Here is a 26,225-nt window from a genome sequence, read left to right as displayed (position 1 = left end):
AATAGAGCTACCGTATGAACCAGCACTCCTACTCCTGGGCGTCTATCTGGGGAAAACCACAGTTCAAAAAGATAACATGTACCCCAATGTTCAAAGCAACACTATTTACAATAGCCAGTACATGGAAGCAATCTAAATGTCCATCAACAGAGGAGTAGACAAAGAAGATGTGGTACATATACAAGGTGGAATATTACTCAGCCATAAAAAAGAAAGAAACAATGCCATTTGCAGCAACATGGATGGACCTAGAGACTTTCATACTGAGAGAAGTCAGTCAGTCAGAGAAGGACAAATATCATACGACATCACTTATAGTGGAATCTCAAAAAAAGGGGGGGTACAAATGAACTTATCTACAAAACAGAAACGCAGATGTGGAAAACAAACAGGGTTACTAGGGGTTCACAGGGGAGGGAGGGACAAACTGAGAGATTGGGATTGACATACACACATGACTGTAAATAAAATAGATGATAAAAACCTACTGTATAGCACAGGGAAATCTACTCAATACACTGTCTGGCTGGATTATAAACTCATGATGACTATGGTCACATCTTAGATCATGTTTCCTGGGTGGACTGCACACTAGGCCACAGTCAGGAGGCCAAGTTGGGTAGTTTGAGACCACAGTCAAGTGGGTACAGGGGGGGCAGGGATATAGATGACAGAATAAACTCTCACAAGTGACCTAATCTTGGTGTGAACAAAATGTAGGACCTGCCTCACAAACAATGAACAAGTGCATACTGCATGCCATGTCCCTGGGCTCCAAAATCAGATGGTGACTGCAGCCATGAAATTAAAAGATGCTTACTCCTTGGAAGCAAAGTTATGACCAACCTAGACAGCATACTAAAAAGCAGAGATATTACTTTGTCAACAAAGGTCGGTGTAGTCAAGGCTATGGTTTTTCCAGTGGTCACGTATGGATGTTGAGAGTTGGACTATAAAGAAAGCTGAGCACGGAAGAATTGATGCTTTTGAACTGTGGTGTTGGAGAAGACTCGAGAGTCCCTTGGATTGCAAAGAGATCCAACCAGTCCATCCTAAAGGAGATCAGTCCTGGATGTTCATTGGTAGGACTGATGTTGAAGCTGAAACTCCAATACTTTGGCCACCTGATGTGAAGAGCTGACTCATTTGAAAAGACCCTGATGCTGCGAAAGATTGAGGGCAGGAGGAGAAGGGGACGACAGAGGATGAGATGGTTAGATGGCATCACCGACTCAACGGACATGGGTTTGAGAGGACTCCAGGAGTTGGTGATGGACAAGGAGGCCTGGCATGCTGTGGTTTATGGGGTCACAAAGAGTCAGACATGACTGAGCGACTCAACTGAACTGAACTGAACATGCCATGTCCCATTGGCGAGAGCTTCCTGTAAATGAGAGTCACCTGTTGGAAAATGCCTCCATTCAATTATTGAAAAAATATTTGTTAAGCTAAGTGTCAAGGATATAATAATGGTTAGCAAAGGTAGCACAGTGATAAAGAATCCACCTACCAGTGCAGGAGACAAAAGAGATGAGGGTTCGATCCCTAAGTCGGCAATATCTCCTGAAGGAGGAAATGGCAAGCCACCCCAGTATTCTTGCTGGAAAAGTCCATGGACAGAGGAGCCTAGTGGGCTATACAGTCCATGGGGTTACAAAAGAGCTGGACATGACTGAGCAATTGAGTGCACGCACGTGTGCACACAGCAAAATAGACCCAATCTCTGCTTAGAGTCCATGGTTAAGAGAATCAGATCTTAACCAAACTACCTCCTAGGCAATAAGAAAAAGTGCTGGGTGCCATAGGAACCTATGCAGGTGAAAAATAACTTCTCAGCATCTTAGAAAGTTGCATCCTGAGAATTGTGTGAATCTTAACATACGTGCACGCCAGGGAAACAAGCTCAGGGAGATGAGAGGAGAACCACGGGGAAACCTGCAGAACTGTGTGCAGGGGGCCTCACTCACCACAGTGCCTGCTCCTCACACAATGCAGAAGTAGATCCCACTCAGTCTGTGCCACCTCATAATTTGCACATTTCCTGGGGTCCCCTGGGAAGAACTGCAAGTGTGGCGTGTGAAGTCTGCGGGTGCCTAGGGTCTGTTGTGCTACCAACTGTTTTAACAGCAAGACCCAGGTCCCTGCAAATAATGGCATGTCTACCATCAGCAGGCGCCCTGAGCGCAGAGCCATCTGTGTGGCTGTCCCCGGGCTCGCTGCGTAGGAGAAGGAGCAGCAGGCAGCCCTGCGCTGGGGGAATTTCCCAAGCGCTGGGAAGAGCACAGTCTTTGGAGCAGGAAAGCTTCCATTGCAGCACTGGTCCTCCCCGCTAACTTCAGCGAGTCTGTGTCTTCTTCTGGAAAATGCGGACGGCAGCAGACACTGATGGTGCCCGACACACTGCCGGGGTGCCCACAAGTCCATGAACGTCCAAGCGCATCCTATGGTAAGCACCGCTGGGACCTCCTGCCGGAGAATGTGCTCTCAGTAGAAAAACCCGGATGCTGGGAAAGACTGAAGGCAGGAGGAGAAGGGGACGACAGAGCATGAGATGGTTGGATGGCAATTTCGACTCAATGAACATGAGTTTGAGCAAACTTCGGGAGATGCTGAAGGACATGGAAGCCCAGCATGCTGCAGTCCACTGGGTCGCAAAAAGTCAGACACGATGGAGCGACTGGACAAGTGCCAGAGAACTAATACCCTCAGATGTGGCCGTCAGACAGAGATGTGAGGGACAGTAGCACCGAGCAGGTGGATAAACTCCCCTCCAGTGACAGCCCACAAGCAGAAAGGACGTCAGCAGCCCAGGGTCCTGACTTTCTGGCTTCTCAGCAAGGCCAGTGCCATAAACGTGGTTCCTGCAGCTGGTCATCCTCTTGCTGGCCACCGGCCACTGCCCCGGGGACAGTGAGGGGGGCCACAACTAAGGCCTGGCCTCCGTCCTGCCCAAGGAAAAGGGAATTGGGATGGAAAGGGTTTTGCGCAGAAAGGTGTTCATCCCCCCGCAGGAAGTCCCCACTACCAAGTGCCCACAGGGCACCATGAAGGGCTTGTGTGGGCACCAGGCACTCTGCCGCCTTCAACTGTGCAAACGCTTCACCCACTTCCCCACAGTGAGAAGCACAGCTGCAATTATGAGCCCCATCTTCGAGAGGAGACACAGCTTTGACAGGTTAAATAATAATTGAAAAAATAATAGTAACAGCTAGCACAATGCAGGAGACATGGGTTTGCTCCCTGGGTCAGGAAGATCTCCTGGAGGTGGAAATGGCAACCAACTCCAGTATTCTTGCCTGGGAAATCCCATGGACAGAGAAGCCTGGAGGGCTACAGTCCATGGATCACAAAGAGTTTGACACGACTGAGCATACAAGAAAGGGAAAAAAGACTGGATACATTTATTATTATTATTATTTTACGTGGCTAAAAAAACACTACATAGAATTTACCACTTTAGCCATCTTCAATTATACAGTTCAGCAGTGTTAAGTATATTCACATTGCTATAACAGCAGATCTCCAGAACTATCTCATTCTGTAAAAATGAAACTATACCATTTATCAACAACTTAGCATACCTCCTCCCTCCAGCCCTGGGCAACCACCAGTCTACTTTCTATTTCTATGAATCTGACTACTTTAGATAACTCACGTGAATGGAATCATACAGTATTCGTCTTTTTGAGACTGGTTTATTTCACTTAGCATGACGTCCTCAAGATTCATCCATGTTACAGCATGTATCAGAATTTCCTTCCTTTTTAAGGTAGGATAATATTCCATTATATGTACATATGACATTTTGTTTATCCATTCATCTACTGATGGCTGAATAAGGGTGAATAAGGCTGCCGTGGACATGGATGTTCAAGTATCTCTTCGAGACCTCAATTCTTTTGGAGATATATATATATACACACACCCAGAGGTGGATCTGATGGATCATACAGTAATTCAAGTTTTAATTTTTGAAGAGCTGCCACACTGTTTTCCACAGAGACTGCACCATCTTACAAACCCACCAACAGTGCACAAGGGTTCAAATTTCTAGAACTGGATACACAGTTGAAGAGTAAATGAATGATATATTTAATAAATGAATGATATGCATGTGCACTCAGTCACTCAGTCGTGTCCGACTCTTTGCGACCCCATGGACTGAAGCCTGCCAGGCTCCTCTGTCCATGAGATTTCCCAGGAAAGAATACTGGAGTGGGGTGTCATTTCCTTCTCCAGGGCATCTTCCTGACCCAGGGATCAAACCTGCGGCTCCTGCATTGGCAGGCGAATTCTTCACCACTGGAAAGCCAAATGAATAATAGACATAGCATAGTAAGGAGATCCAACCAGTCCATCCTAAAGGAGATCAGTCCTGGGTGTTCACTGGAAGGACTGATGTTGAAGCTGAAACTCCAATATTTTGGCCACCTGATGTGAAGAGCTGACTTATTTGAAAAAACCCTGATGTTGGGAAAGATTGAAGGCAGGAGGAGAAGAGGGCGACAGAGGATGAGATGGTTGGATGGCATCACGGACTCAATGGACAGGAGTTCGGGTAAACTCTGGGAGTTGGTGATGGAGAGGGAGGCCTGGCGTGCTGCGGTTCATGGGGTTGCAAAGAGTCAGACATGACTGAGTGATTGAACTCAACTGAACTTAACTGAATAACACAATACTTTAAAAAAAAAATCTTTCAGCAGTGCCTCACAGCATGTGGCATCTTAGTTCCCTGACCAGGGATCAAACCCACACCCACTGCATTGGCAGCACATAGTCTTAACCACTGGACCTCAGGGAAGTCCCAATAATACAATGAAGCGAAGTGAAGTTAAAGTCGCTCAGTCGCGTCCGACTCTTTGCAAACCCATGAACTAAACAGCCCATGGAATCCTCCAGGCCAGAATACTGGAGTGGGTAGCCTTTCCCTTTCCCAGGGGATCTTCCCGACCCAGGGATCAAACCCAAGTCTCCCGCATTGCAGGTGAATTCTTTACCAGCTGAGCCACAAGGGAAGCCACAAATAATACAATACTTTTCTAAAATTTATTCACTTATTTTAGTTTTGGTTGTGGTGCATCTTCACTGCTATCCAGGCTTTTCTCTAGCTTCATCGAGCAGGGCCCCAAGTTACGGGCCCAAGCTCCAGAGCACAGGTTCAGTAGTCGTGGTGCACAGGCTGAGATGTTCCGTGGCACGTGGGATTTTCCCGGATCAGGAATTGAACTCGTGTCTCCTGTATTGGCAAACGGATTCTTTACCACTGAGCCACCAAAGGAAGCCTAACACAATCCTGCAGGGTCATAGTGGAAACCTCCTTGCCCAAAGGCTAACATTGCTCCCATGATCACGTTCAGTACATGAAGTTCCTCTGGGACAGGAACCATGACTTAAACTCTCCTCTAAATCTCTGATCCTGACCCCCAAAGCCATTGTCCAGAGGCTGACATGCAGCAGGCATATGGCAGTATTTGCTGAACGGTGACAGAGGGGCAGATTCAACCAAGGAAGGCTTCCTGGAAGAAGATGGCATTGCAAGAGAAAGAGGACAGTCTGGCAGAGAAAAGGATGAGCAGGGGTGACTACAAAGAGGGGCCTGGCTGACTGGTTTCATCTCATTCTTGGAGGCAGAGGTGATGTGTGTCTAAGACTCAACTCAATAATGCTGTCATGACAGGATAACACAATATGCTTCACAGGTGCTCAGTGAACTCCTGCTGACGGAACACATGGTCAGAATGAGAGTAAAAGGAACAGGAGAAACATCAGGAGACTTCTGTGTGAGCTGTCAAAATGAGAAGCTGGGGGTTCCCTCCAACTGCAGGGAGATACTCATGTGACCGACACCAGCTTTCCCTGCCACTCCACCGCCTCCGGTCGAGCAGGAAGCCCGAGAAGAAACTCTCTCTCAGCCCTACCCTGAGGAAACCCCAATCCTCAAACTTCTTTCCGGAAATCCATCTTAGGAAGTTTACTGCCTGTACCTAGAAGGATCGGCCAATGTCTATAAGACTTCATTTCAAAGTGAAGTTTCTCCAGAGTCAAGACTCTTTCCTTCTCCTGAGCATGTAAGTCTTCTCTGTTTCATGGCTATGTGTCTCTGAGGTATGGCAAGTGACGCTGCAGGATGCTACATCTGGATGCAACTGACTCACAGCAGGCTTGAGTCCACTCCCCGCACCCCTGAGGTCCCCACCGGTGGAGTCACCGAATCCAGGATGCCCACCAGACTGGGTGGCCCTGGGAAAATCACCCAGGTAGGCACAACAGAGCTGTGAGCAGGGAGCCCCACCTCTACTGCTCCTCTTCCGTAGAAGACTTCGGGGAAACCAGGAGACCCTGTGGCTAACTAGCACAGTGACTTAGTCAATGTTCATTGAATGAATGAATGACCACCTAAACAAATACCCTCACACCAAGACTTTCAAGCACACGTTAATTTCCCACCAGAGTACAGCTGCCAACTGGTCAACATCAGCAAGAAGTGTCATGGGGTCCTGCAAGCCTCCTGCTTTGCCTCTGTCTCAAACATAAGTTAGCTTCTCTGGTGGTTCAGTGGTAAAGAATCCACCTGCTGACACAGAAGACCTGGGTTCGATCCCTGGGTTGGGGGAAGATGCCCTAGAGAAGGAAATGGCACTCCAGTATTCTTGAAAGGAGATCAAACTAGTCAATCCTAAAGGAAATAAATCCTGAATATTCATTGGAAGGACTGATGCTGAAGCTGAAGCTCCAATACTTGGTCCACCTGACGTGAAGAGACAACTCATTGGAAAAGACCCTAATGCTGGGAAAGATTGAAGGCAAAAGGTGAAGGGGGCGGCAGAGGATGAGATGGTTAGATAGCATCCCCGACTCTGTGGACAGGAATTTGAGCAAACTCCAGGAGACAGGGAAGGACAGGAAAGCCTGAAATGCTACAATCCATGGGGTTGCAGAGTCAGAAACGACTTAGCAACTGAACGATAAAATTCTTGCCTCCAGTATTCTGGCCTGGGAAATCCCATGGACAGCAGAGTCTGGCTGGGGCTACTGGCCATGGGGTCACAAGAGTCAGACACGACTTTAGTGACTAAACAACAAAAAACGTAGGTCACCCTTAAGCATCATCTTCTGGGGCCTGGTATGAACTCAACTTCTCTTAGAACCAAGGCTCCTCACCTTCCCCAACTCTACTTCCCTTAAATGACAAAGAACCACAAGGACCTGAGTCTGAGGCAGGAATATTCACAGCCCAAAGTAGCTGGAGATTTGGCCTCCTCTACCTGCTTTGGAGATAAAACCCTCTAACGGAAAGTCCATTGGCTCCTCAAAGCCTCAGAAGCAAAATGAGAAGGATAAGGCCCAGGTCTCATAACAGTTGTGTTTCCCGGGAACCAAGGAGACGGAGCAGAAAGAATATCAGACGTTTCTCACTCTGGCGACATGGCAGCTGAGTGGACGTGAGCACCCTTCCCCCTTGTCACACACACCGAAAATCCTGAGTGTGACTCCAATGGTTTACAAGTTATAACCAACAAGGAGAGAGAAAAAAAAGGGACCACAGGCCATGAATGAAGGCCATGCTCCAGGACACATCCACACCCAGCTGCACGCACACGTGCACACACACACACACACACACACACACACGCCTGCAACCGAGGAATGCACACAGGCTGACCCGTGTGGACACAACAGTCCACAGGGCGGACCCAGATACCATCCGGGGCCTCAAAAAGGACCCGGTGTGCCGGGCCAGGACGTTCCAGCAGCAGCCTGTTTCCTCTGTGGAAGCGGTCCTCCTGGCCCGCTCTGATACAAGAGGTGGGCGGAAGGATCAGCTCTCTCTCACAGCACCGGGATTGTTATGGAAAGGGGGCCTCTGAATCGTGTAAGCCTGGAGGACCCACGTGTGCAGAAGCCACACCTAGACTGATTTCCTGAGACAGAAAACTCAACACCTACTGGCTTTAGAGAAAAAAGGGGGGGAAGTGGGAGATGCTGGGCTGACCAAACTGAGAAGTCCAAGGACGGCTGTAACTTCAGGCATGGCTAGATCTAGGGGCTCACGTGTGGTCAGGGCGAGGCTGGTCTCCATTTGCTGGTTCTGCCTCCCTGGATGGGTGATGGGGGTATTTCGGGCAGGTCTGCCCCCAGGGGGCCGCTGGCCTTCAGGTTTATGTGCAGTCAGAGCTCAGCAACCCCTGTGGAAGGCCAGCTCTCTTTCCCCGTGGTTCTAATAAAAGTCTCTGGGTTGACTCTGACTATGTCTGCAGCCTTGAACTCAGCCCTGTGGCCAGGGGCTGGAAGACTTCGCGGGCTGGGTGTTGCTCACAGGTCCACACGGGTGTAAGGGCTGGGTCCACAGGACCCACACAGACTAAGGAGAGGTAGGTACTCATCTAAAGGAAAGCAGGGAAAAGAGAACGTGGGAAAAAGAGAAAAATAGAAAGAAGGAAAGAGAGAGGATAAAGAAAACAGGGGGCTTCCCTGGTGGCTCAGTGGTGGGGAGGTAATGCAGGGGACACGGTTCAATCCCCGGTCAGGGGACTAAGACCCCACACGCTGTGGGGCAACCAAGCCCATGCGCCACAACTTCTGAGCAACTTGCTGCAACTACTGAAGCCCGAGTGCTCCAGAGCCCGTGCTCCGCAGCAAGAGAAGTCTACACACCAAAACTCGAGTGTGGGCCCCGCTGGCCACAACTAGAGAAAAGCCCATGCAACAAAAGACCCAGCACAGCCAAAAATAAATAAATGAAATTTAAAAAAAAAAAAAAATGGTATAAGCCACAAATAATTTTTATGATTAAGGGATAAAACAGCAATCAACCTCAGCTTTAAATAAAACAGGAAGAACAGCAGCAGGCGGAGCTTTTGTGTCTTCTGTCTTCTCTAAAAGCTTTGATGAGATATAACTCACGCTACGCTAAGTCGCTTCAGTCGTGTCCGACTCCGAGCGACCCCATGGACAGCAGCCCACCAGGCTCCGCCACCCACAGGATTCTCTAGGCCAGAATACTGGAGTGGGTTGCCAGTTCCTTCTCCAGATATAACTCACATACCATACAATATACCGATTTAAAGGACACGGTTCCACGGTCTGAAACGTAATTCAGAGTTGTGTGACCATCACCCTAATCAATTTTAGAACATCTCTGTTGCCGCCAAAAGAAACCTCATACCCATCAGCAGTTACTCCCCTCCAATTCTACCTCCACCCACTCCTGGCAAAAGAATAATGTAACTTTCTGTTTCTATAGATTTGCCTATTCTGTCGATTTTATAGACACAGAACCATACAAAAGGTTGGGGGGGGGGTGGCTTTTTGCTTTAATACTTTTATTTACCTATTGGCTGTGGTAGGTCCTCATTGCTGCCCGAGTTTTTCCTCTAGTTGTGATGAGCAGGAGCAACTCCCTATTTGCAGTGTGCAGGCTCCTCACCGCGGTGCCCTCTCTCATTGCTGAGCACGGGCTCTAGGGCACGCATGGGCTTCAGTAGTTGCTGCAGATGGGCTAACAGTTGCAGCTCCCAGGCTCTAGAGCACAGGCTCAACAGCTGTGGTGCACGAGCTTTGTTGCTCCAGAGCAGGTGGGATGTTCCTGGACCAGGGATGGAACCCGTGTCTCCAGCGTCGGCAGGTGGTTTCTTTACCACTGAGCCACCAGGGAAGCCCAATGGGTGGATTTTAAGAATTCTGTCTTTTGTCCTAAGATCTGCAAAAAAACATCCATTTTCTGGACTCCTGGTTGAATTGAGTCTGGACTTACACCATGGAATCACCATTAAGGATGTGGACCAGAAGAGGGACAGGGTCTGGGAGACCCGGAAGCCTGAGGCGGTTGGTATGACTGGAGATGACTCAGCAGCCAGGGCGTAAACCCTCCCGGAAGCCTGGTCCAACTTCTGGTCTCGTCCCTGGCACGGTATGGGGTGGAGTGGGAAAATCGTGGGCTCTAGCTTATCAGATGTTCCAAAGAATCCCCAGGGAAGGGCACTGTGGGGCTCCACCCAGCACCCTTCCTCATTCCTGACTTCATTCGGGATCCCCCTTCTCCCAGGAGGTACGTGTCCCTGCAGCTCCCAGGAATGGGCTCTGCTGGTTTAAAACCTTCCCGGTCGCTGTAAATCAACTTTGCTGCAATAAAAATTAATTAAAGAAAAATAAAAACTTTCAAACAAAAATAAAACAAAACTCTACAAAACCTTAAAAAGAAAACCTTCCCAGTACTTTGCCGGTGATTAATCTAAAGGGCACATGACCCAACTTGGATCAAGGAGACCTGGAGTTGGAGGCTCTTTCTCCATCTCCTAGAAGAGGTTTTGGAAATGGGGCTTCCTCCTTTCTTCTGGATGTTACAATAAAGACGCTCGAGGTGGAGGCAGCCCGTCTCATTGCCAGCCTCAAGGAGAAGTCAATGCAAGATGAAGGAGAGACCTGAAGACTTACAGGAAGATGGATCAGGGCCTCCTGGAACAGACACTAATTCTGTGCTACATGTCCCTCATGCTCCACCATCCCCTTTCCCAAGTCCCAGAGTGGCCTCTAAGGACTAATAATGCAAGGCCCCCTTCCCTCTGCTGCAGGGTGGTTTTGACCAATGGGGAGCCCCCAGCAGGAGACAGGAGGGAAGGGAGAGTGAAGAATCCACTCCCCCTTCTGCCCCACCTCTGCTCCCCCTCTGGAGGCCACTGTGAACCAGCTGCCACCTTTGACCCAAGTCTTTTTTTTTTTTGACCCAAGTCTTAGCTCTGGTCAGAACCCATCCTCATGCCCTCCCTGTCTCCAGGTCCCAGCAACTGTCCCCTCCCCACCCCTCAAACTGGGCATGACACAGGAGCCCCAGGGTCACGTGACCTGGGCACCACTCTATTCCTGGTGCTTCCCTGCACCTGCCCACACCTTCCTAAAGATCCCTTCATATGATCCACAAGCACAGCAAAGATGCTCAAAGGCATCAGTCATTACAAAATGCAAATCAGGGACTTCTCTGGTGGGCCAACGGGTAAGAATCAGCCTTCCAATGCAGGGGACACAAGTTTGATCCCTGGTCAGCAAACTAGGATCCCACATGCCATGGGGCAACAGCAGCCACAAGCCACAACGAGAGAGAAGTGTGTGTTCACTGCCCACACACAGCAGTGAAGATCCTGCATGTCACAACTAAGACCCAACGCAGCTAAGTAAATAAATAATAAAACATATTCTTAAAAAAAAAGAAATAAAAATGCAAATCAAAACCACAGTGACACACCATGTCATACCCACTAGATCGGCTATCATACCAAAAAACATAAATAACAAGTCTTGGCAAGGATGTGGAGAACTGGAACCCTCTTATATTGCTAGGAGGATGTAAAATGATTCAGCCACTTTGGAAAAGCTTGGCAGGTCCTCAATAAATTTAAATACAGAGTTAACAAATGACTCATCAATTCCATCCTAGGTATATTCCCCAGAGTTGAAAAAAGGTTTTCAAACAAACACTTACAGGTGAATGTTTACAGAGGCAATATTCACAATAGTCCTAAGTTGGAAACAACCCAAATGTCTATCAACCGATGAACAGACAAATAAAATCTGGTCTACTCATACACTGGAATATTGTTCAATCATAAAAAGGAATGAAGTACTGACACATTGCTTCGCCATGGATGAACTTCAAAATCATTATGCTAAGGGAAAAAAGCAGAAACATTACTTTGCTGACAAAGGTCTGTATAGTCAAAGCTATGGTTTTTCCAGTAGTCACATATGGATGTGACAGTTGGACCACAAAGAAAGCTGAGTACCAAAGAACTGATGCTTTTGAATTGTGGTGTTGGAAAAGACTCTTAAGAGTCCCTTGGACTGCAAGGAGATCCAACCAGTCCATCCTAAAGAAGATCAATCCTGAATATTCATTGGAAGGACTGATGCTAAAGCTGAAGCTCCAATACCTTGGCCACCTGATGCGAAGAAGTGACTTATGAGAAAAGACCCTCATGCTGGGGAAGACTGAAGGCAGGAGGAGAAAGGGATGACAGAGGATGAGATGGTGGGATGGCATCACCAACTTGATGGACATGAGTTTGAGCAAGCTCCAGGAGTTGGTGATGGACGGGGAAGCCTGGAGTGCTTCAGTCCATGGGGTTGCAAAGAGTCAGACATGACTGAGCAACTGAACTGAACTGAACTGAAGAGAAAAATTTAGACACATTATGCTAAGGAAAAAAAGCCAGACACAAAGGGTCACATATTGTACAATTCCACTTACCCTACCCTCACCACATATAAGGAACCAGCTCATTCCACCATGAGCAAGACAGAAGGGGAAACTATTGCTTGTTCTAGCTCCCCTCTGCTGCAGCGAGAGTGAAAGTCACTCAATCGACTTTTAATGACCCCATGGGCTATATACAGTTCATGGAATTCTCCAGGCCAGAATAAAGAAATAAAGAATAATAAATAAATAATAAATAAAGCCTTTCCTGAATTTCTTGTCTGGTCTCTTATCAATTTCTATTGATTAAGAAGGCCCAGAACCCTGGTATCACTGAGATCAGTGATCTCTGATGTTACTATGGCAAAAGATTATGACTCGCTGAAGGCTCAGATGATAGTTAGTGCTTTTTAGCAATAATGTATCTTTTAGTTAAGGTATCTACACTGGCTTCTTTTAGACATAATGCCATTACACCCATAATAGACTGTAGTGTAAACATACCTTTTATTCTCACTGGGAAACCAAACAAATTGCATGACTCGATTTATAGCAATATTCACTCTATGGTCGTGAATGAAAGTTACTCAGTCATGTCCAACTCTTTGTGATCCCATGGACCATACAGTCCATGGAATTCTGTAGGTCAGAATACTGGAGTGGGTAGCCTATCCCTTTTCCAGGGGATCTTCACAACCCAGAAATCCAACCGGGGTCTCCTGCATTGCAGGTGGATTCTTTACCAGCTATGATGGTGGCCTGAGGATAAGGTAAGGTGAGAACCAGGGCTGACCCCCCAGGTCAGAGCAGCTGAAAAGACCCAGCTGCCTGCTTCTTCATCTGACCACTCAGGCAACAGAGTCAGGGACTGGAGCTGCTGACCCACTTAGTAGGAGTAGGTCGCAGGAGGTGACCCCGATGTAAAGTCTTGAAGAGACTCCCCTGGCAGCAGCTTGGAGGACAGATGAAGCAGAGGGCAGAGAGTTGGGAAAGTGCTGGATGGCTCAGGGGAGATCCTGCAGAAACCTGGCCTGAGGCAGAAACTGTGGGGACACACAGAGGGCTGGACTGGAGATGCGGGGCCAGGCTTCTGCAGAACCCGTTTGGTTTGGAGGAGGCGTAAGAAAGAAAAGGGAGTGAGCCACCGGCAGTAAGAACCTCTTCCCTCTTCTCGAGGCTCAGATCTAGGGAAGCCAGGAGACCAGGAAAACCACATCACAGCTCCACTTCCCCTTCCATATAAGCGAAAATCGAAGAGCTGAAGTTGTGGGAGGGGAAGAGAAGACAGAAGAGAGGCACAGACTTCCTTCTTTCTCACCCATCTGCCATTGAAGCCCAGCACAGAACATCTAGGGATGCAGAGGCCAGAAGGACCAGGAGTCCAGGGAGGCTGTGGACTTGAGAGACACAAACATGTCTCGGCCTCATAAACAAGCCAGAAGTTCTCAATGGCTCTCCCACTGCCCTCCCCCAATCCATCCCCAAGCCAGCCAGTGCGACTGCTTAGTACCTTCCCTCTCCACCTCCCAGGCCACTCGCTGCCAGACTCCTACAAGGGCATCCTGAATGGCCTGCCTGCCTCCAGTCCTGGGCCTCACCCACCCGGTCCATTCGGTCCAAGGTTCCCAGAGTCAGCTTCCCAAAGAGCAAGGGTCACCCGGTCCATTCGGTCCAAGGTTCCCAGAGTCAGCTTCCCAAAGAGCAAGGGTCACATCACTGCCCCACCATAACCTTTCAATGGCTTCTCAACAGCCTCCAGGATAAAGCCCCAGCTTTGGGATGTGGCTCCCGACTTCCCCTGCAGCTCAGGGCATCCCGCCTCACACAGCAGATTCACCGGTGCTGAATCACTCAGTTCCCAGCACAAACCGTGCTGTTTGCACCATCCACCCCTTGCTGAAGCGGCTCCCTACACCTGGGACTTCCTTCTCTTCCCGTCCCTCTTTTTCTGGCTAATTTTTATTCATTATTTAAGATTCAGCTCAAGGATTCCACCCTGGAGCAAGTCTTCCTGACCCTCTGTGCAGGGTGGGGTCAGGTGTCCCCTTTGTAAGTACTCAGTGATACCTTATTTCGCCTGGGATCACACAAACCACACTGGCTCACATTTACAGCACACGTCTGCCCCAGTCATGAAGGACAATGCCACTGTACACCACGCAGACGGCACACAGTAGGCACCTACTAAAGAATGAGAGTGGGCACAGGCACGGATGATGGGAGGGGCAACAGATAATATGGGTGCTCAATGACTCAAATAATGAACTACAATAGGAAGAATCAGGAAAGGTATCACAGAGAAGGGGCATTTGAGCCTTTCTTTAAAGAGCTGGATATTTGGTAGGTAAAAAAAATAGCAAGACTGCCAAGGTATAAACATGTACAAGTTGGTGGTGATTTCAAATAGGGTGCTGGGCTAAGCACGGGGTTATTAGAGGAGGGTATAGCGGACCCAGAATCACTCAAATGTTATGTGACATGGCCAGACCCTGTGTTAAGACTGGGTGTAGGGGCTAACAGAAAACTCAGCTCAAAAACAGTCTCAAAGTAGGGTGTTCAGTGTCTTATTCCTCCCATCTTTCTGTTCAGACACACTCAACATGTTCTCCCTAGCAAGACCCCCTCATGGCCCCAAGATGATGGCCATAGTGCCAAGTATCACATGCCAGCCCTACTGCGTCCCATAGCAAAGGGCCCATGGTATAGTCAAAGTCATGGTTTTTCCAGTGGTCATGTACGGATGTGAGAGTTGGATCATAAAGAAGACTGAGCACCAAAGAATTGATGCTTTTGAACTGTGGTGCTAGAGAAGACTCTCGAGAGTCCCTTAGACTGCAAGGAGAGCAAACCAGTCAATCCTAAAGGAAATCAACCCTGAATATTCATTGGAAGGAGTGATGCTGAAGCTGAAGTTCCAATACTTCAGCCACTTGATTCAAAAATTGGAAAAGACCTTGATGCTGGGAATATTGAGAGTAGAAGGAAAAGGGGGAGACAGAGGATGAGATGGTTGGATGGTATCACTGACTCAATGCACATGAGTTTGTGTAAACTCTGGGAGATAGTGAAGGACAGGGAAGCCTGGCGTGCTGCAGTCCATGTGATCACAAAGAGCTGGACATGACTCAGCAACTAAACAACAACAACAATAGCAGGAGAGGCTGTTTCTTTCTAAATGCCTCCGTTTAAGATGGGAAAAAACCTTTCTCCATCCCCCCTGAAAATTCCCCTGTATATTTTACAGCCAGACCCATTCCTAAACCAATCACTGCCAAGGGGGACAAGACCACAGAGGTTCACCACTGGGGCTGGGACTGATCTCTCTCAATGTCCCTGGAGGGTGGGCTCCTGAAGATCAGTGTTCTGTCAGCAAAGCAAAAGGGCAAAGGCTGTTGATAAACAGTCAACAGTGTCTTCTACGACTTCTTACCTGCCTGCCCCGAAGTACACCATTAAACCAAGTGTAACCTGCAAACATCCGGCATCTCCACCCTTCAGCCGTTCTATTTTAGGTCAGAGGAAGTAACTGTCCTAGGAGAGGAAACTGGCTCAGAGCTATGACGGGAAGGTCTATAAACACTGCAGTCTGCTTTTCTGGATCCGGAGTTCTGTGACAGCCGGGGGTAGGAAATAGCAGGGATGCCTGCGTTCCAGAGAGAGACCCCGGATGCTGTGGTATTTTACCTGAGAGTTTTGCCTGTCTCCTTGCACAAATATTTAAACAGATATTTTCCTTAGGCCTCTCTTTCCTTAGGGACAATGAGGCCTGGCGTGCTGCAGCCCACGGGGTCGCGAAGAGTCAGACACGATTGCGTGACTGAACAACAGGCCTCAACAATAAAAAAATAACCAGCACAGAGGCTTCCATCGTGGCTCAGTGGTAAAGAATCCACCTGCTAATGCAGGAGTCACGGGTTCGATCCCTGGTCCAGGAAGGTCCCACATGCTGTGGAGCAACTAAGCCCGTGAGCCACAACTACTGACGTCCTCGGGCCTAGAGACACGAGGAGCCACTGCAAGGGGAACCAACGAGCCACACCCAGAGAATAGCCCCTGCTCGCCGCTATGGAGCAGGGAAAACCAGGAAAAGCCGACACAGCAGTGAAGACCCAGCACAGCCAAAAAGAAAGAGTAAAAAGAAACTGATTAATTAAAAATACCCAGCACATTCCTATCAGAAGGACTGTGATCCGGCTACTCTCAGCCTTGGAGACCCTTCCTCACTCCCTCCGCATACTAAGAGCCCACCCACCCTGGATCATAAATTCTTCGAGCACGTCTTCCCCAAAGGTTCCCCTTTCTGCCCCCCTGGGGTACTCTCCTTTCCCTGCACACTCACGGCCATCCATGCCTGTGTAGCTTTGCTGTGGTGAGGACGGACATCAGTTCAAAACTGCGAACAGTTCCGCATCTTTCTCTTCTAATCAGCTATAAGATGCTCTAGCCCACGGACCCTGAGTTTTCACCTTTGTCTCCCAAGTGCCTGGCACACAGCGGGATATACAGTAAAAGTGTGTGCAGGGAAGAATCTATATTGAATTGGTCCTTGCTTTTTTCCTTCCCTTGTTGATCCTGCAAATAAGAACTCATTTTTCCTTCCCCTGTTGATCCTGCAAATGGAACCCACTCACTTTTGTTTAGAACTGATTATGTGCCTGGCACCACTTTCTGTATATTAATATATGGCTTGGTTTAACACCTTTTTTAAAAAACCTGCAAGCAAATTTACAGGAGAGGACACTGATGACCAGAAAAGCTAAGAGAAAAGTGAAAGGCAGATTCTCCCAAGGCCACATGAGGAATTAGGGTATGGAATTTAAGTTCAAGTCTTCAGAGACAATGGTCAAGCGTGGGCAGTGAACACAGACCGCCTCACTTAAAATCTTGCCACCTGTGCGGTATATGACCACAGGGAAATTAGTCCCCGTGTGTCTGTTTCCTCCCACATAAAATGAGGAGGAAAAGAGTACCTGTTTCACAGAGTTGTTACAAGCGTTAAATGAACTCATAGGAAAGCTGCTTAAAGCAGTGTTTGGTGTGTATTAATGTACGATAAGGGCTTCCCAGATGGCGCTAGTGATAAAGAACCTGCCTGCCAACGCAGGAAACATAAGAGACAAGGGTTTGATCCCTGAGTTGGGAAGATCCCTTGGAGGAGGAAATCGCAACTGACTCCAGTATTCCTGCCTGGGAAATCCCATGGACAGAGGAGCCTGGCGGGTTATAGTCAGTAGGGCAAATATTAGCTATTGTTATTGATCCCGAGTCCAGTGGTTTTCCCACTGTATCATGACAAACGCTCCTACTTACATCTACCAAATCAACTCAGGCATGAGAGTGATCTGACCAAAGGACAGACCCCACAGAGATCTTGAGTTCCATCATCCAGAGGACTGCCTCAGAAAACAGCACAGAAGCAACGCAATGTACAAATTCCACCCCACAAGGGCTCCCGGCTGCAGCTCAGCCCTCATTTGTGGGATCTGGGGGGGACCTCCCAGGGGAAAGACACAGGAGCCATTCAGCCACCCCAGTGCCCAACTACTGTCCATACGCCAGGGAGTAGCCCCTTAGTCTGCACAAGCTTTGAGGACCTGAAATGCCTGCAGCTCTTCCCTGGAAAACCCAGTGCCCACGGTGGTGAGGAGACAAGGTGGGGGCGGGCAGGGAGTCTTCAGAACAAGGCGCAGCTGGAGGGCACATGGCCCCTTCCACCTTGAGGACAAGAAAGCCCCCTTACCCTCTGAGATCCCCCTCCTACATTCATGATCTCACGCAAGCCGGCGAGGAGTTGGGGTCAGGACAGAATTATCACCACCTTGACATGGGTGAGGAAGGGCGCTTCCAAGAAGGTAAGTGACTGCTTCTAACAGTCACATCACAGTCAATATCTAGTCAATTTCCAGACTAGAACTCTGGGCTTCTGAGTCACAATTCAGTGCTCCTTTCCATTAGTCTGTCCCCAACATCGGTTATTTGTCTTTTTCGATACATATGGTTCCTTTCTCTTTTCCTCTCTTCTTAAATACCCGTTGTCTTCTCTGCACTGAGAGTTACAAAGATGAACAAGACATTTGAAGGCCCAGCTTATTCCTGCCTCCCCAAACCGCTGGTCTGCAGGGCACACACAGAAAGGGTTCCAAGTGCTTGCTGCTCCGAATCACATCTTTGCTACTGGTCTGATAAGGATTCTGGTTTTCTTTTCTGGAAATGGCAGTTTTTACATCTTTGTAAGTGTTCTTTCTTTTCCTTGTTTGCAAAAGACTCAGTGTATTAAGCTGGCTGGTCTCCGCTTGGTGCCTGCAGGACAGGACAGCTGAGAACCCTCCATAAACCTCGCAGAGGTCCCAGCCTCCTTTGAAAGTGGGCCAAAACAATTCCTCTCTCCAGTGCAGAAAAATGACAAGAAAGCGCATTCTGCTTCGGGGTAAGGATGGGGGAGAAAAAGGCTTCTGTGCAAACTCTGAGGCCCTGAGTATGGATGCAGAGCTCAAAGATACTGGGGTTAAAAGCAGAGACTGGGGTTAAAAGTCTCCAGCTCAGCAGCTACCACATCAGCGTTTCCAGGATCTAGACAACCCTCAGCACCTTGGCTGAAGCACAAAACCAGCTCTGTAAATCCTCTTCTGCTACCCAGGAAAGGCGGGGTATGAACCACCATTTTGCCATTTCCTCCAAATGCAGGAAATGGGAAAATAGGCTCCTCCAGAATTAACATAACAGGGTAGTCTGAAAAAAGAGTATTGGTGCATTTTAAAGCAAAGATATGAAATAAGAATGAAGAATTCTCATGGAAGAATAAGACCCAAGGATTCAAAGCCAATGGATGGGAAAGAGAACCAGAGGGAATTTCCAGAAGTAAAATGGAGAGTCGTCAGAAACAAAAACTCCACGATGAGAAAATTGAACAAACATGGCGACACAGAAGCCAAGGCACTGGATCCCGCCTCCCCGCCCAATGCCTGCCCTTGGCCTGTGCCTGGCACAGGGGGACAGGAGGAGTAAGCCAGAGCCCCGACCCGGGCCCCTCAAGATGCTCAGTCTGAAAGGGAGGCAACCACACCAGCAAATGCGTTTCCATACGGGACGGCGGTGATGACGCTTGCATTTCTGCACTCCTCGTGTGGGATGCTTTTCCTCCATGATTTCAGTTCAGTACAAAAAAGTGTGAGGACGCCAGGAAGGTGGGGTCCGTAGCAGACCCCAGCATCTTCTGGCTTCCTCTGGGCCATCCTGAACCAAGGTCACAATCACCATGGAATGTGGAGCCCTCTTATATTCCCCCCCTTCAGTTTGCAAAAATACTATTTGGAAATGTCAATAAGAATAGTACAAGGAACACACATGCCCTTTACCCACCTTCATCAATGGTTAATATTTTACTCCCCTTGCTTTTTTTCCTTTTTTTTTCCCTCACATGTAATTTTTATGTATTCAGAAAATACATATAATTATTTTCTGAACCATTTGAGGGCAAGTTGCCTATATGATGGTCTTTTACTAGAGTGCCTTCTGCATTTCTGATGAACTAGGCAGTTGGGATTAACAGATGCAAACTGGTAGATACAGAATGGATAAACAATAAAGTCCTACTGGATAGCATAGGGAATTGTATTCAATATCCTGTGATAAACCAAAATGGAAAAGAATATGAAAAGATATATATATATGTATAACTGAGTCAGAAATTCACACAATGTTTTAAAGCAACTGTATTTCAATAAGAAATATGATTTGTATTTTAATTTTTTAACAATTAAAAAGGGACTATAGCTGCAAGAGGGACAAATGGTCTGTTTTATTAATTTTTATTGCAGTACAGTTGCTTTAAAAATGTGGTCTTAAGATTCTACTGCATAGGAAAATGAATCAGCTACACTTATAAATATATGTCCCCTCCCTTTTAGATTTCCCTCTCGTTTAGATATCCCTCCCACTCGAAAGGATAATTATTTCATTACAAAACTACAATGAAACAGGCATCCAGTATCATTCCATAGGTGAGAGTTTTATAAAGGCAGATGCCTTGCTGGATGAGTCTTGATGAGGGAAAGATGAGCCATCCCCCAGAAACCACAAACAGGCTGGACCCTCTCCTTCTTGTCCTGCCCACAGATGCCTGGCATGGGCCTGGTTCTCGGGAAGCCCTGCGACATCTGGAGGATTCACTAACAGTCACACTTCTTTACTCCAAGTCTAACCAGACTTCCACCTGGTATCCCTCTGTTGCAGAGACACTGCTTGCTAATTTCTGTTTTTCTAACGCTGTACACTTTCGCATTTCCTGACTTAGACCGGTAGAGGAAGGGGAAACACCAAAAATACTACAAGACCAGCTAGTTGGTGGCACTTCCAAGGGATGGGGGTCGGCAGGGGAAGCGCTGGCAGTGAGGGACCTCGGTCTCCCTGCACTCGGCACGCCGCTGGCTGGCAGAGCTGATGGGGCCCCCCTGGCACTGAAGGTCTCCGGACACCGTCTGTTTCCGGGGAGTAGCTGGGACAAGAGCCCATTTTCTTCCAAATAACAGGGAAGGTGTTCGCAATCTGGTCTTAATCAGCCCCTCGCAGCGACGTGGAAGATGGGGTTGCCTGCCACAGGCCACGAGGAGGCCGGGCCTTGGGATGCTTTTTCCCCTTTCAGTTCAGACTGATTTGTCCTGATCAAACCGCACACCCTCTCCTGACTTCTCTTAAGGCCAATGGCCTGCTTTGGGAACAGGAATGGCTGAGTCTGGGGACAGAACCATAGCTCAGGAACTGAGGTTTTAACTGTACAAAAGGCACACGTGTTGGGGTCCCCGCCATCCCGAGAGATCAACCCCAGGCAATTTTAAAGAGAGGACTAACCCCCTCAAGTCTCCACTCCTTCCTGGGAGAGGATGCAGGGTAGGGGGGCTGGGGGAGGGTGTTCATGGGTTGGTCAGTTTAACTGATTCATGAAGTGAGGTAAAAAAAAGTGAATGTCCTGAGTTGAAAGTGAACAGTCTGGCCTGCAGCCTGAAGGATGCGCAGTGAAATGAATCCTCAACTCTGACTCCCCACGTAAAGCCGGGCATCAACAAGACCTTGAATGGAGGAATGAATAAATCTCAATGAGACAGTGAAATACTTGGAAGGGCAGTGAGGATACAAGTAGAGACTGACTTCCATCCAGGTACCACTACCTCCAGGAAGATGTCCCTGGCTTCCCCTCCCTCACTGGATTAGGGGCCTTGTCCCACAGTCCCCATAACATCTTCCCCTACCAGCCTGCAAAGATGTCCACGTCCAAATCCCCAGGAATTGTGAATGTGTTAGGCTACACGGGTCACTGGCAATGGGGAACTAAGGCTGAAGATGGAAATAAGGTTACTAATCAGCTGACCTTAAAATAGGGAGATGATTCTAGGGTTTCCCAGGTGGCTCAGTGGTAAAGAATCTGCCTGCAATGCAGGAGATCTGGGTTCGATCCCTGGGTGGGGACAATCCCCTGGAGGAGGAAATGGCAACCCATTCCAGTATTCTTGCCTGGAGAACTCTATGGACAGAGGAGCATGGTGGGCTACAGTCCTTGGGGTCCCAAAAAGTTGGACACAACTAAGTGACTAACACTTTCATTCTCGATTATACAGGAAGGCTGCTATAATCAAAAGGGTCCTCAAAAGTGGAAAAGAAGAAAGAACCAGAGAAGGACTAGGACCAATATTGCTGGTTTTGAAGAAGGAGGAAAGGGTCAGGAGCCAAGGAATGCAGGAAGCCTTTAGAAACTGGAAAAGGAGAGGGAATAGATCATTCTCTAGAGCCTCCAGAAAAAACAAAACAGAGTTCTGCCCACACCTTTACGTCAGACCCATTTCAGACTTCTGACCTCCAGCAATGAAGGAGAATAAACTGGGGGTGTTTTAAGCCACCCAGTTGGTGGTAATTTGTTATGACAGCAAGAAGAAACTAATACACTATTTATCATTACGTAATACCTACACATGCATACACTAACATGGGCTTCTCTGGTGGCTCCGACGGTGAAGAATCTGCCTGCAATTTTATTTATATGCCAATCTCTCCACTTCTACTCTTTGCCCCCTGCGATCCACTCTTATAAAAGTAATCTCCTTAAAATGTCAATCAGACCCCACTCCTGAGCCTACATTCATCAGTTCCTCTTTGTACTTGGTGGGGTGATCGTCCGCGGCATGATGCGACTTGCCCCTGCCTCCCTCTGAAACCTCACCCTCACCCCCCCGAGCATGCTCCCCGTCGCTCCCTTACACTGTCCTGCTCATCGCCCCACTTTCCTCACTCCCGGGATCACATCAAGTTCTTTTGTGCAGAGAACCCTGCATACTCTGAGCTCCCTGCGTGGAATGCCCCCTCGCCAGCAACCTCTTCAGCCAGGCCAGTTTCCTCTTGATTTTTCAGTCTCTGAGAGGCCTTTCTCTGGCAAAACTAGGGCCATCCCTTCTCCCCATCCCCCTTCACTTCAGTCATCATTTCAATCCTGGGTGTTTCTTTAATAACAAGCACTAGCATCTTTCATTCATTAGAAATTACCTGCTCCTTTGTTCTGGAATTCGAGCCCCAGGAGGGCGAGGCTGGTTCTGTCTTATTCATCACTGTATTGTCAGGACTTCACCCAGTGCTTAGCACGAAGCAGGTGCTCAGTACAGCCCTGCTGAATCGACTAATTAAAAGAGAAAGCGCAAGGCTGACCCTGAGAGATGAGGCTGGAAATAGAAGGCCTTGAACACAGGATCCTATCCATCTCTGCACTCCCAGCACCTCCCACAGGGGAGACACTTAGCAAATGTGCACGAGATGAATGAAAGAATGACTCAGGTTCCAGATGAATCTGAAAAGTGCTGTCCTTTCTGGGCAAGGTTCCCAAAGAAACAGCTCCCTCTCCTCCTTGGGACTTCTTAGGAGGAGGCAGACCCAGGGCACAGAGCAAGTGCTCAATAAATGCTAGTGTCTCTGTCGCCATTGCTGACACGAGAGCTCAGTCACATGGCCCAGAGAAAAGACCTGTTCTCCAGCCCACGCAGACATAGTGGCTGGGAAAGAAGTGGGAAGGAGGTACACAGGAGGGAAAAACGAGAGCGGGGACACGGGACCCAGTCAAAGACACTGAGAACTTAGAGTGAAAACACAGGAACGATGAGGCTCCAGGTAACACAGGCTCCTGTCTTTCCTCTAGACCTGCGGTCCCCAGCTCTTTTGGCACCAGGGAGTGCTTTTATGGAAGATGATCCACGGATCAGAAAGGGGGCGGAGGGCAGAGTTCAGAATGATTAAAGCACAGTCTGGATGGTTTGGGGTCCTATGAGAATCTAATGTTGCTGCTGATTTGACAGGCAGAACTCAAGTGGTCACGTGAGCAAGGCGAAGTGGCTGGTAACACAGGTGTAAAACTTCTACCCTGAAACTCACCTCCTGCTGTGGGGCCTGGCTTCTAACAGGCCACGGACAGGTACATGGCCTGGGAGGGTGCGAACACACCTGCTCTGGACTTTAGCCACCTGGGTGCAGTGTGGAGATGCCCGCAGGCAGGTGCATCCTCAGGGAGGGCAAGGGAGGGTCCTTTTTGAAAGTACGCATTCATGTGGGGGCCTGCAAAACTGTGGCTGAGTTTGCAAAATCTGGCTCACTGTGGCTGGTGAGGAGTGGGGAGGTGGAGAGAATTTCAATTTCCTTCACCAAATGGCAAGCTTTCGAAAAAGTCCTTTCTCGCCAACATTATCACATACTAAAAATGAAAAACCAGCCCTTTGGAGCTCTCCTAGGGAGAAAAATAGATGGGCTGCCGAGCTCACAAGATACAGGGGGGCTGGAAATCAAGCCTAGAGAACATCACTGAGTATATTACGTGCTAAGATACTGCCCTTTTCCGGACCTGGGGGTTTCTACCTCACACAAAAGAACAGAATAGAGAAAAGTCATCCCCCATAGACGAAGCCACCCATTTTATATTTCAAATCCATTTGCTAGGAAAAAAAAAAAAAATCCATTTGGTGACTGAAGCTCCAAATCCATTTAGTGACTGAATAGTAGGGGTTAGGGAATCTTTTCTCTAACTCTTATCTCAAAATAAGCAGTTTGAGGTAACCGCATATCTCAGAAATAGCAGCAATAACAAATAAGACAAAACAAGAGAAGACACTAAAAATGATGACAGTTACAATGCCAAGAAGACATATTTCCAAACGTTTAATGGCTGACACAGACCAGAAACTGACAGTGTGAGGAGCACTGGACAGGGAGTCTGAATCCTGGGCATGTGACTTTTCCTAAGCCCGTCACCTCTCCTGGCTGCAGGAATAACAAGAAGGGGGCTGCAACAACTCCTCTCAAACGTCCTGTTTCCTCCTAAACTGTTGAGATTTGACGCTTCCAGAAGATCTGCATCTAAGATCTAACTGTTATAAGATGAATCTCCAACTGCAAAACAGGAAAGCCCTGGGCTGCAGTCTGATGGAGAGACAAAACTGGCCTAGATACTGAACTATGTTTTACAATCCTGAACATTACTCAGCAATCCGTGCCCGGCTGTCATTCCAGGATCCAATGTGCCAAGACAACCTGACAGAGTCTACGGGGAAAAGTGGGAGAAAGTTCTTGCTCTCTCTGATTAGTGCGGGTAAAGCTGAGGTCACGCTGAGGATGGTCTGAAGTTGGCCCTCCATCCGCCTGTGCTAGTGGAAAAATTAATTATTGAAGGAAACCGCTTTAGGAATGCCCGGGAAGAACACTCGGGATGTATGAAACCGCAGAATACCAGACGCCAGAGAGTTTCTTTCTTTTTTTTTTTTCTTTGAAACTTCACGTCGCTCTCAGAAAATGCAGCAGGTCTCCAAATGGTACAAGGAGGAAAACACAAGCCACTTTCCTGGCTTCCCGGGAACAAACCCCAAGCCCCGAATGCTTTTTTTTTTTCTTTAGTTTCGTTCGCTGTAAGCCAAGTGGCCTAGGGCCTGCCTGGCAGCGCCGAGTCCCAGCTGGGGCCGGGGGCCGGGGGCCGGGCCAGCGGCTCCAGAAACGGCGGGGAACTTTCCTCCGCCGCGCCCGAGACAATGCCGCGGTCGGCTGGGAGGGCGCCTGATCCATGGGGCCTGTACCCATCTCCGGGAGGGCGCGCCAACCCCTCACGGGCGGTCCCACCCTCCCCACCCCCGCCCCTCGGGGGGCGCAAACCCCCAGCCCCCGGACGGCCGAGCCCGGCCCTGCGAAGCCCGCGGCCAGCTCTCCAGCGCGAACGGAGCCGGGACCCGCCCGGCGCCCCCGTGCCGGCGCCTCTCCGCGCGGGAGCCGGGCAAGGGGGTGCCGACGAGACCCCCGCGCGGCCCCGCCGAGCCCGCCCGAGCTCCCCGCAACTCACCGGGACCGGGCGGGCCGCTGGGCATTATTCCATCGTGGGTTCGGTGGCGGCTCCCCGGCGGCGGCGCAGACGCCCGCGCCCCGGCTCCCCTCGGCCGACCGATAGCGGCTCTCAGAGCGGAAAGCGGGCGGCGGGCGGCGGCGGCGGGAGCAGCCGGCGGGGCGGGAGGCGCGGGCCGGGGGCTGCCCGAGCGCAGAGAGCCCGCCCGCGGCGGCGGCGACGGCGGCGAGGCGCGGGAGCCGAGCGCGGCGCAGGAAGGGGCGGGCGACCATGTGCCGAGGGGAGGAGGCCGCAGCGACGCGCGCGGCTCGGACGATCCCGCTCGGCGGCGGAGGGCGCGGGCTCCAGGAAATCCAAACACTTCGACAGGAAATCGGAATCCTGACTAAGCATTCCCGGCCCGGGGGCCGCCCCGCGCCGGGGGCTCCCGCCTCGCTTAACCCTTGGCCCGCCAGCACGCAGGAGGGGAGTGGGGGGCCGGTGGGCTCCCCGACATCGCACGGGGAGCGCGGCAGCAGGACACCCAGCGGCGGACCAGCGGGGTCTCCGACCCCCCGACTCCGGCGTGCGAGCTGGGCCAGTGTTGGGCCTCCTATCTCTTCGGCCCCACACTCGCGCTGGCCTGCCTCCTCCCTGCTCAAATGTAGAAGGTCGGATTTGTCCCGATAAAACCTTGGCCTTGGGAGG

At 49.4% G+C, this 26,225-nt stretch overlaps 1 protein-coding gene across 3 annotated transcripts in view; it reads right to left on the bottom strand.

Annotated features, from left to right (window-relative positions):
• Nucleotides 1-25,844, bottom strand: part of ASAP1 (ArfGAP with SH3 domain, ankyrin repeat and PH domain 1) — a 328,169-nt gene extending 302,325 nt beyond the window's left edge. The window contains exon 1 of one of the 3 annotated variants that reach the window (XM_043879145.1): nucleotides 25,539-25,844. In XM_043879145.1, coding sequence (XP_043735080.1) covers nucleotides 25,539-25,810 — 272 coding nt within the window. In that variant the 5' untranslated portion in view covers nucleotides 25,811-25,844. The remainder of the gene's footprint in view (nucleotides 1-25,538) is intronic. The other 2 variants (XM_043879144.1, XM_043879146.1) reach the window with 2 other exon arrangements.
• Between the last annotated feature and the right edge of the window lie 381 nt (nucleotides 25,845-26,225).

The sequence above is a fragment of the Cervus elaphus genome, chromosome 21 (assembly GCF_910594005.1).
Source record: "Cervus elaphus chromosome 21, mCerEla1.1, whole genome shotgun sequence".
NCBI classification, from domain to species: domain Eukaryota; kingdom Metazoa; phylum Chordata; class Mammalia; order Artiodactyla; family Cervidae; genus Cervus; species Cervus elaphus.
This window is presented reverse-complemented; position numbering and strand designations above follow the sequence as displayed.